At 52.3% G+C, this 11,540-nt stretch overlaps 1 protein-coding gene across 1 annotated transcript; it reads left to right on the top strand.

Annotated features, from left to right (window-relative positions):
• The first annotated feature begins 9,424 nt into the window (after window positions 1-9,424).
• On the top strand, window positions 9,425-10,497 carry TRNP1 (TMF1 regulated nuclear protein 1). Its single transcript, XM_059730319.1, has one exon. It carries the CDS (start codon window positions 9,425-9,427, stop codon window positions 9,917-9,919), a length of 495 nt encoding a protein of 164 aa, XP_059586302.1. The 3' UTR covers window positions 9,920-10,497.
• The last annotated feature ends 1,043 nt before the right edge of the window (window positions 10,498-11,540 follow it).

The raw sequence follows: 11,540 nt of genomic DNA, 5'->3' as shown, positions 1-11,540 counted from the left end.
TCACTGCTTTGTAGATAACACATCGAAGAATCACAACCATTACACTTGGATGGAAGGAAGGAAGACAACCCCACCTAAATTGTTGCAGGGAGTAATCAGACTATAAAGAGCCAGCAACTGCATTTCTGACCCCTATAGGACAGAATCATAATTACTGGTACTCAGCTGTGTGTCATAGGCCGTCTACTATTAGCCACTGATGGAGATTCTCCTTTAGCTCAGAGTGCCTGGGACTGCTAGAGCTGGAGGTTCTGATTTCTCTCCCTTCTGCTGCCACAAGTGGTCATAGCGGACAAAGTGTGAATCCCAAGGAAGCTGTGGATTTACCACAGTCTGGATATAAATGTGCTGGAATCTCACCCGGAGGAGAGCAGGCAGTGCCGATGCAATGAGAGGTGCACCAGGCCACCTTGCCTGTGATACCATTGCACAGGAGCATTTGCTGCTGACGCAGAAAGTGCCAAGGCAAATGGCTGACACAGAAGCAGGGCAGAGGCACAGCAGTGACAGACATCCTGGGCGCGGACTGTTACTTGGCAGACCTGAGGAACAGAGCAGTGGGGACAAAGGACAGGTGATGGCAGGAGGAGGCTGTTGGGACAAATTGGGCCAGCCTTCTCTCGCAGGTTGCTGCAGAGAGGAGCCCTGAGAGCTGATTGCTTTTAGCAAGAACTGAAGGGTCAATGTGCATACCCATCGAACAAGATGAAACCAGGCCCCTGCTTGCTCCCAGGGATGTCCCCCCAACCAGCTGCTCCCTCCCTGCAAAGGGATCTCAACTTTTACTTTGGAGCGGCTGCTTCTAGATGTGCCCCCAGAATCTTTTTTACCCACTGGTTGGGAGGCTTGGAGGGGTGGTGACAAGGGACTTCAGCTGCCACTTATGCAAAGGATTTGGGGGTACCTATGCCAGAGAGAGGTGTGTGTGCATGGATGTGCACAGTTTTTTACTGTGGGGTGGCTATTCCTGGGAAGAAAGGAACAAAGCTCAAAGCCCCAGCTCCTGCATCAAAGAGCTTTATTCTGAGTGCTGCTAAATTCAGACTCCTCTGCTCAATTATGAATAGCCTGTCAGCATGGGCGAAGAGCCTGCAGCATTGCAGCAAGATCCAGGCAGAAGGCGTGTGGGGAGCAACATTTGCTTCGGGGAGGCTGGGGGGTACTGCCTTGATGCTTCCTCTTTGTAGGAATCCATTTCCAAGTGCTCATGGGCAGTTTGGCTGCGAGGTGTAGTGCCAAAGGCTGAAACCCTTAATAACTCCCAGGGAAGGCTGGGAGAAACTCTGCTGTAGGAGGAGAGTGCTGTAGGGTTTGGAAGAGTTCATAGCCACAGCTTTGTTTGAAGACCTCCCACCTGCGCTCCGGCACTGTTACCCATGGAACTGGAATCACCGGTGTGGAGCAGGGTTAGAGGATCCACTGGTTAGGACTCCAAGCCCTGGAGCCATTCGAGTCATAGCCCAGTGAAGGGAGGCTCCTCACTGCTATCATGACAATCACTGAGAGTCAGCTTGGGTGGGATGAGGAAGGAGTGGCCTGGATGCAGAACTCCTGATCAGAGGACAGCTTCTCCCTCTTCAGTGCAAGAAGGTCCCTTGACTAGCTCTTACTTAGCGGGGCTCCACGAGGTAGGCAGACCGAGTTGGTTAAACAAGGGACAGAGCACCGAGTCACTGACCCTCTACAGCATTACAGTCTCTGAGCATTTAGAAGGATATGGAACTAAGTCTTGCTCACCTATAACTTGGCTGTTCTGGCAAGTTACAGGAATTCTGCATCAGTTTTGGTGGCCACATTTCAAGAAGGCTGGTGAAAACTGGAGAAGGGAATGGAAAGAGACACAGAAGGGGTGTGCATCAGGATCTGGAGGAACACCTGTTCACCAGAGCGCCCCAAGGGATGACAAAGTCCAATGGTCACAAACTCCTCCAAGACCGTTTTAGGCTGGACATAAGGAAAAACTTCTTTACTGTCCAAGCCCCCAAGGCCTGGAATAGACTCCCTCCAGAGGTGGTGCAAGCACCTACTCTGGACTCTTTTAAGAAACGTTTGGATGCTTATCTTGCTGGGATCCTTTGACCCCAGCTGACTTCCTGCCCCTGGGGCAGGGGGCTGGACCTGATGATCTTCCGAGGTTCCTTCCCGCCCTAACGTCTATGAAGTCTATGAAGAAATGAGCTGAAAGCTGGAGGAGATGCCTTGTACCAAGAGACTTACAGAGCTCCATCTTTTATTTTAGTTTATCCAAAAGGAGATGGGGAGCTGACTCGATCACTGTGTGTACATGCCTTCAAGGAGAGAAGGCACTGTGTCCTCAAGGGCTCCAATTACTGGATAAAGCAGAACAAGAGCCAATGGCTAGAAGTTGAAACCAGATACGGTGCATTCAAAATGGGTAGAAAGCACTGACTGTTCCCAATATAGGGAAAACCTGGAGCAAACTTCCATCTTGTGACATCTTCAGATCCAAAGTGGATGCCTTCTTGAAAGGAGTTCAACTTCCTGGGCCCTGACCATTTACCTTGCCATCTGTGGTATACAGGGACAGTACAAGGTCCAACGGCCCCTTCTGGCTTAGAATTGTATGAACCTATGGTTCCAAAACGACTTATAATAGTCCATCTCCTGGCAAGTTTCAGTTGGATGCAGGTTTGTTCTACAGTCCCTGCTCTGTTGGTTCCTGTGAGCTGTTCAAATCGCTGCTTTGCGCACCAGAGGTAGCAACGTTTTGCCATTGAGTGAAGCAATCGCCAGAGCTCACACTGAGTTCCGTGTTACTGCAGCTACACTGCTTACAATGCCGAAGCTAGCGGGTTGAAATGACTGCTTTGTAGACATACCCAGTGTGGAGTCACTGCTCATGCTATATAGAAGGACATAGGAGGTGGGTGGAGAGTGCAAAGGCATTGCCTCTTGAAAGGGCACTGCAGGGCTCTGGGCATGCCAAAGAAAACACAGAGCTGCCCTGCTACAGCTAAGAACAGGCTCTAGTTTCTGCCCTGTTAGATGATATAGCTGAGACTAAAACAACAGATTTGCCACAAGCTTTCCATGCATCAAGAAGAACGGGGCCGCTGCCCAGCAAAAGCATATGTAGAAAAGTGGCAGTTGTCAAGTACTGAATGAGCTTTCATGAGCTCAGTGTTTTGAAAGCAATTAATCCCTCAATCACATCTTCATTCACTTCCCCCCCACTTCTCCCCTTTGCTTTGATCTGGAGACCAGCTGGAAAGCAGGAATAGAGTCAGTTCTCCATGGACCACAGCTTGGGAGCCTCCCGATCAGTGGTGTTGTTAGCAACACATCTAAGGGAACCGCCCAGCATATGTGATTTTAAAACACTTCAGCCCTTCTGCTCTGTTACTTCATGCTCCCCCATCCCTTTTTCAAGATGTTTTAAATCTCCTGCTCATTATTATGGCCATTAATAATTCCTGTAATGCCTAAAGAGACACTTGTAAATTAGGGTAAGTATTAGTGTATCCAAAGGGGAGCAGTGAGAATTACCGTCTGTCTCCGATAAAAGGTGTTACAGCCATGCAAGAATGCTCTTTTCCAGTAGGAATTCCATCAAGATGGCAGCTCCCAGCACTAATCCTGGCCATGGAAATAACAAAACAACAGCTGTTATGCCTAAAACCAATGCGAATGCTCCTTCCTTAACATCTGTATTCAGTCAACATTGCTGTAGGATGCAGTGGCTGTGATGGTCTTTGTTCTGTCCATGACAGAACAAGGACCAACCGTCTCAAGTTGCAGTAAGGGAAGTTTAAGTTAGATATTAGGAAAAACTGTCTCACGAGGAGGGTGGTGAAGCACTGGAACAGGTTGCCCAGAGAGGTGGTGCAATCTCCATCCTTGGAGGTGTTTAAGACCCGGCTAGACAAAGTCTTGGCTGGGATGATGTAGTTGGGGCTGGTTCTGCTTGGAGCAGGGGGATGGGCTAGATGTGACCTCCTGAGGTCCCTCCCAACCCAAATTTTCTATGAGTCTATGATTCTGTGGTGGACTAGGAGTCAGGGCATCTTCAGCTCTGCCAGTCACCAGCTACAGAAGCCTGTAGGCAAGTCACTTTCCATCTCTGTTTCATTTGTGGAATGGCATAATGATGTCTATGGCCCTTTGTAAGGCACTTTACAGGTAGAGATGAAGTATTCTGAACAGAGTTTGAACTGTTCTAATTTAAGACTCCAGAAGATTTACCACTGAGTTCACTGGCAGCAGGATCAGTCCCTCGGACTAAGTCCCTTGAGAACCTTCCTGCTACCACTGAGCACAGTGGAAGCTGACTTGGAGCTAAACACAGACTATAGAATCATAGAAATGAAGGGCTGGAAGGGACCTCAAAAGTCCAACCCCCCTGCTCTGGGCAGGAATAATGCTGGCATCAAATGATCCCAGCAAGGTGTCTGTCCAGGGTTGGGGACTGCACCGTCTCCTTGGGAAGTCTATTCCAGATTCTGGTCACCCTTACCATAAAGAAGTTCTTCTTTCCATCCAAATTGAAACCATCTTCTAACAGTTTATAGCTATTGCTCCTTGTCCTTTCCTGGGGTGCCTTAAGTGAACAGTTTTTCTCCCAGCTCCCAATATTCACCCCTTACATACTTATAGAGGGCCACCAAGTCCCCCCTCAGTCTTCTCTTCCCCAGGCTGAACAGTTCCAGATCCCTTAGTCTTTCCTCATAAGGTTTGCCCTCCAGGCCCTTCATCATTGTTCTGGACTCTTTCAAGATTCTCCATGTCTTTTTTGAAGTGCGGCACCCAGAACTGGACACAGCACTCCAGCTGGGGTCTCACCAACACCAAGTACAGAGGAAGTATTACTTCCTTAGCCCTACTCATTAGGCATCAGCTAATGCATCCCAGTATGCTATTAGCTCTGTTGACTACAGCATCGCACTGGCGGCTCATGTTCATCCTCTGATCAACCATAACCCTGAGGTTCCTTTCAGCCATCATACTGGCCAGGACATCTCTTCCTAACTTATATTCATGTTGCTGGTTACTTCTCCCCAGATGAAGCACTCTGCATTTATCTGTATTGAACTGTATCTGGTTCTGCTTCGCCCACCTTTCTAGCTTGCCCAAGTCCGCTTAGATCTGCATCATATCCCCATGTCTAGTGTGACCACTTTTCCCCATAACTTAGTATTGTACACAAACTTGGCCAGCGTGCTTTCCACATCCTCATCTAAATCATTGATAAAGATGTTGACAATCATGGAGCCAAGAACCGAACCCTGTGGGACACCACTGACCACCTCCCGCCAAAACAATACAGACCCATCCACTAACACTCTCTGGGTTCAACACCTTAGCCAGTTCCCAACCCACCTGACCGTGGACTCTGCCAGCCCACAATCCCTGTTTTGTTTTGTTTTTGAGCACCATGGGATGAAGACCTGTTTGCTAGCCTACCCTTAAACCAATTACTGTCCTTTCAACTTGAAAATGAATGATTGCAGCTAACCAGCATGTGTATGTGTACAGACTGCGGCACATGGCATCCACTACCCCAAATATTGCTCGTGTAAGCAGATCTCTGCCCATTTCCCATCTTCCTATCCCTTTCCCCTGGTGTGTCTGCCTTTTACTTCTCTGTGACAGATTTCACCAGCTATGGCTGATGTGACTTGGACTGAGACAAAACAGATTACATATATTTTAGGAAATAAATGCAGGCACACACTGATGTACCTGGTCCTTTATCGCTGAATAATTAAAATATAACTGCAGAATAATACCAAACATGACCCAAAGGCTCACCTGAGAGCAGAATACAGCACAGAGAATTCTAGTTCTCTACCTTAAAGGAAAAAGAACATGAAAACAAGCAATTACTTCATCATCAGGTTTTATTCCCAGGGGAGGGAAGCTCTCATCTTGCCTTTCTTTATTGATCCCACGGGCTGGGGGAAGATGCAACTAGTCTTTTCTCTCGAGTCCTTGGAGGTACAAGCTCCATCAAAGTAGAGTGGATAATTACTGTAAAGGCTTTTCTGAGTCATAAATTCAGATCATGCTCTATGCATGAGTTTTCTAGATTCAGGGAGAAAATGTGAAGGGAAAAGTTTGTATGTGATAGCAAGGTGTATGATAGCAGGTGTGCCTCAAATAATCATTAAGCATTCTTTATTCTGGAGGCAATGACAGTGGTTCCACAGCTGAGCCTCAGTCAAGATTTTGCTTTTGCTTTCAAATAGCACGTTTCATACACCTGTAAAGCAACAGTTTGTAAGGTGAAATAATACCACTGCTCGGTATCTGAGTAGCACCGGTATGTGTGCTCGGATGTCTTGTTTAGTGGGTTTAGAGTATTACTGCTTCCTTTCGAGGAGCAGGGCACAGCTTTCGGTATTAGCTGCTGTGGCAGAAGCAGCATGCCTAGCCAGGTGAGTTTGCTAGCTGAGGCCCGCAAGAGTGGTGACGCAGGAGAGCCTGACGTGAGGCTGAGGTCTCCACTGGCATGGGGCAGCATCAACCAAGTCTGAAGTTCAACAGAAAGCAATATCAAACTGGCCCTGCTGCATACACCCCTATGCCTGACTGTTCCTAATTGCAGGACCCTTATAGAAACATACTCCGGGGTGGAGATAGCCACTTCTGCAGCTCGGATGAGATGTGCCTGTGGCATCACCCCACTCCAGCACTTTTTCTCTTTTTGCCTGGGTTTGTGATCTCCTGTCAGCACCACATACTGCCTGCTTTATTAACAAAGTCATGTCTCATAATGTTATCAGCATCCATGCTATGCTACCTAGGGAGTGCTGAAATGGAGGTTCTTCAGTTCAGGGGCACTTTGGTTTATTGATTCATCTGCTTATTTCCTACTTCTTTCTGAAGATGGGGACCCTGGCATCCCTTCCTCCTGGGGAGTGATGGGATGCGGGAATGGGTGACAAGGAGCAAGGTCGCTGTGCTGAAAGCAACTCACCCCCTTGGTGGTAGTGGCTGCTGATCCATGCTGTATTGGCATTAATTTCACAACTGACTCACAGGTTGCATCCGAAGAGCATATATGCTGCCTTTGCGACACCCCTGCCAGCTCGGTTTAACAGAAGCATCTTCCCAGGGAGGCTTGCAAAGCTTTCATCATCTCCAATGTCAACGCTGTGACCGAGAACATCTGAAGTTCCGGCCATGGGTGAAATCGAATCAGTCTTGTGGCTGCATTTCAGTTTGTTTTTTTCCATAACCCGACAAGAGGCTCAGACGCCTGAATTCTGCAGAGGGCAAAGAAACAGTCATCAGCACCAGAAGCTTCTTAATTGTCTCACTGACAAACAAGAAAATCCTGGTTTGGTTAACCCGTTCCAGTACCACCACACCTGAGAGGAGAAGGCTAGAGAAGAAACACATCTCCAGAATGACCAATACTAAGAAATTCTCTGTGTAGACAGCTGTGAGGATGGCTCAGATGCCTCCGTGCACAAAGGGGGTCATTTTTCTACATGCTCATTCCCCGTTCCTCTTCCCTTGTCCCCAGTCTGTTTTATGAATGGTACCACTCTGGGGCTAACCACCTCCACTGCTCCATGAACAGAAAGGCGTTGTTAGGCACAGGATTCATTTCCAAGGGAAAATGAGCCTGTCTGGGGAAGGTCTGTGTCTGGGTGTGTTCAGGGGGGCTAGCACACGCATGTCAAGGAGATGCATGTGGTACAAACATGTGAACAGAACAGCAGTGTGGAAAGGAAGAGCTCTCGGTGTGTGATCCGACAGGGTATGCTGGAGCGGGGTATGCATTTGGAGGTGTGCGTAAGGGGACGATGTATCAATCCATCAATTTGAGGATGACCTCTACCACGGCTCACCGATGGATCTTGAGGTGACTTAAGAGTCCAATTCTTGAGCCATAGATCTGTCCACGGAAATTGCAGGTCTTTCCGCAGGGAAGGCTAGGCAGCAGGCTGGGATCCCTCTCCTTTTCCTTTCTCTGCTCTCTCTTCTCTGCTTTGAGGACAAGGTGCTTTATCTCAAAACGGGCCGCTGCTTGGTTGAGGTTGCAGCACCACTCAGCAGCCAGCTCCTCCCAACTCTCGATTTTGGCACCTGTTTTCTTGAGATCTGCCTTCAACGCGCTTCCTTTGGCCACCGCCAGATCTCAGGCCGTTACCGAGCTGGGAGTAGAGCACTCGTATTGGGACCTGGGAGTCATCCGCACACAATGTCTGGTCCAGGGAAGTTGGTGCTTGAGGATCACCAGCTCCATGCTGGTAACACTGGTTTCAGCAAGGATGCTGGTGTGTGTGTGGCCATCTTCCCATGGGTGTGTTTGTGTGTGTGTGTGGGGGGCAGAGCGTGTGCCTGGGCAGGTAGGTATGTGTGGGGAAGGGGGGCAGATCTCCATGGTTGGGGGGTGCTGGGCAGGGCAGGAGGTCTTGGCTGGAGGGTGCACGTAAAGGCAAGAGGGTACATGGGGAGTGGGGTGGGGTGTATGTGGCGGAGATGTGTGTGTCTGTGTGGGGAGGGGGGTGTATGTGAGGAGGGGGTGTGTATGTGCAGGGGGTGTATGTGGGGATGTGTGCACGGGGGGGAGGTGTGTGTGTGTGGGGGGTGACGGGGGAGAAACACGTGTGTGGAGGGGGACAGTATAGGAGGAGGTGTCTGGAGGTAGGTGTGAGGGGGTGCGTTATGGGTGTGTGAGGAGGGTGTGAAGGATGTGTATGGGGTGTGAAGGGGGTGTGTATGGAGATGTGAAGAGGTGTGTATGGGGGTGTCTGTAGGTAGGTGTGAGGGGGTGCATATGGGTGTGTGAGGAGGGTGTGAAGGGGATTGTATGGGGGTGTGAAGGAGTGTGAGGGGGTATATATGAGGGTCTGAGGGTGTGTGAAGGTTGGTGAGGGGGGAGGTGTGTATTGGGGTGTGTGTATGGTGTGTGAGGGGGTGTGTGGAGGGTGTGTATGGAGATGTGAGGGGGTGTGTATGTGGGTGTGAAGGAGGGTGAGGGGGTGTATTATGGGGGTGTGGGGGGAGCTGTGTATGGGGTGTGTGGAGGGTGTGAGGGGGAGGTGTGAAGGGGAGATGTGAGTGGTGTGCACACAGGTGTGGAGGAGGGTGAGGGGGTGTGGGGGGTGTATTATGGGGTGTGAGGGGGAGGTGTGAGGGGTGTGCACACGGGTGTGGAGGAGGGTGAGGGTGTGTGGGGGGTGTATTATGGGGTGTGTGGGGGAGGTGTGTGTGGAGACGTGAGGGGTGTGCACAGGGGTGTGGGTGAGGGTGTGTGGGGGGTGTATTATGGGGTGTGTGGGGGAGGTGTGTATGGAGACGTGAGGGGTGTGCACAGGGGTGTGGAGGAGGGTGAGGGGGCGGTGTGTGGAGGGTGTGAGAGGGGGTGTGTGTGGGGGGGGTGGCTGCGAGGGGCGGGGCGTGGCGGTGGGCCCGTTATAAGGGGCGCGCGGCGCGCAGGCGCAGTCGGGCCATGCCGGTGTGCGGGGCGGCGGCGGGGGAGCGCGCGGCGGCGGCGGCGGCGGAGAAGAAGCCGCGGCGGCCGGGGGGTGCCGTGGCCGGTGCGGGTGCGGGGAGCGGCGGCGGGGGGGGCGTGCGCGCGGTGGAGCTGGCGGAGGCGCGGCGGCGGCTGTTGGAGGTGGAGGCGCGGCGGCGGCTGGTGGCGGAGCTGGAGGGGCGCGTGCAGCAGCTGCACCGCGCGCTGGTGTCGGCCGAGCTGCGGCTGGCGGGGCGCGCCGAGAGCCTGGGCCGGCTGGGCGGCGGCGCGGCGCAGGCCGAGCTGTTCGCGGCGGCGCACGGGCAGCGCCTCAAGAAGCAGCTGCGGCGCTGCAAGAAGGGCCGCCCGCCCGCCCTGCTCGCCTCCGCCCTGGCGCTCGGCAGCTGCGTGCCCTGGGCCGCCGGCAAGCTGCGCCGCGGCCGGCCCGACCCGCCCGACTCGCCCCGGCGGCGCGGCCTGGCCCCCGCCTAGCCCCAGGACCCTCGACGCGTCCCGCTCCCCCGGCCCGCTCCCTGTGCTGTGCTGTGCTGTGCTGTGCTGGCCGGGCTCGCGCGGCCGGAGCGGAGCGGCACGGTGGCGCTGCGCTGGACCACCACCGCAAGCGGGGGCGATGGCCGGGGTGACGCGCCGGGCTCCCTCGCAGCGACTCCGCTTCGATGCCAGGCTGGGGACAGAGAAAGGGCGACGTGCGACCTCCTCCCCCGGCTGACGCTGACACTCGGGCGCGCACGAGGAACTGCGGAAACTACGAAGGGAAGCGATTGCTTTTCTTAACCAGGCCTTCAGCGTGGCGGGACTCCTGAGAGGAGAGCTCGTTCCTTTATTCGTTTCTTAAAACTTGAAGATTTTTTTTTTTTTGATCGCACTGACTCACGAATGTATGCAGAGACTACCTTCACGGCGAGACAGCGGGTCTGTTCTGTAACCCTCGCCCCTCCGGCGCTAACGGCGGCTGGGTCCGGCGCTGCGGCAGCAGCAGGACTGACTGAACGTACGGAGCGGGCGCTTTCTGGAAGGCGGGATACACGGGAATAAACATCTCTATTTTATTCGTGGTATCCGGCGTCTTTCGGAGTTGGTGTCGATGCGAGGGGAGGAGCGGAGCAAGCGAGAGCAGGGGGCATCTGAACTCCGAGACCTCCTGGCTTGGGTCTTGGTGCCTGCCATGGATTGGGGAGTATCTGGGGCTTCAGATGCTTGCAAACAGTCTGGGACGTAGGATACTTGCCAGCTGTAGCAGCATATAGACTTGAACCATCGAGCTCTGCTCAGCTGATGGGATTCGGAGCTGATTTGGGCTAAGACATGACATTTCAAAAAAAAAAAAAAAAGGGAAAGAAAGAGGTCTTGTCCTGAAGGACTCGTTGTGCCTTTAAGATAAGACGCGACATGCCCGTAAGCAAGACAGCGTGCATGTTGCGGGGAAAGGAGGCGAGGGAACGAACTTGCTCTCATTAGCAGCAATCTTAGCTTGCCACCTGCTGGGCTACGATCGGGTGACACCGTCTTGCAGGCAGCATGGCAGGAGCACGTAGGTTTTTTCACTTGAATCCCTCTGTTTTAGGACAGTGGCGCTGTATCCATTTCCTGCATCAGTGCATCCTCTCGCTGCCATTGGGCCCTGTCTGAGTTGTCCTAGCACAAGACTAAAGGGGAAGCTTTAATTCTCCTGAGGGCACGCTCGGTCCGAACTTTTATTCACTGCACTGCAGCATGAACCAGGTAACGCAGTCCTTCCAGGGACCAGAGAAAGGTCCTGTACCCTCCCAATCCAGCATTTTGAAGAAGATAAGCCCCATCATGGATCAGAAACTGGCTAAGGGAATCAAGACAAAGAATGAGTAGTCTTTCTGGGTTACAGAAATGAGCTCTGTACCCAGTCTGGTGTTAATGGTCAAGGAGAACACAGAGTGGGAACGCTTTCAGAGGATGCATACAGGGGTAGATCAGTCGAGACTAGGGAAGGCTGCAGGAAGCCTCATGCTTACATAGACATACCCTTTATTTCCAGATACCCAAGTGCAGCTATGGCTGTAGGTAGCGAGCAGGTAAAGATGCAGCAGTAAGAGCTGTGTAAGCAATCGGAGGCTCC

The sequence above is a fragment of the Alligator mississippiensis genome, chromosome 6 (assembly GCF_030867095.1).
Source record: "Alligator mississippiensis isolate rAllMis1 chromosome 6, rAllMis1, whole genome shotgun sequence".
In the NCBI taxonomy this organism is placed as follows: Eukaryota; Metazoa; Chordata; order Crocodylia; family Alligatoridae; genus Alligator; species Alligator mississippiensis.
The sequence above is the reverse complement of the archived record's forward strand: the minus strand, read 5'-3'. Positions and strand labels throughout refer to the sequence as shown.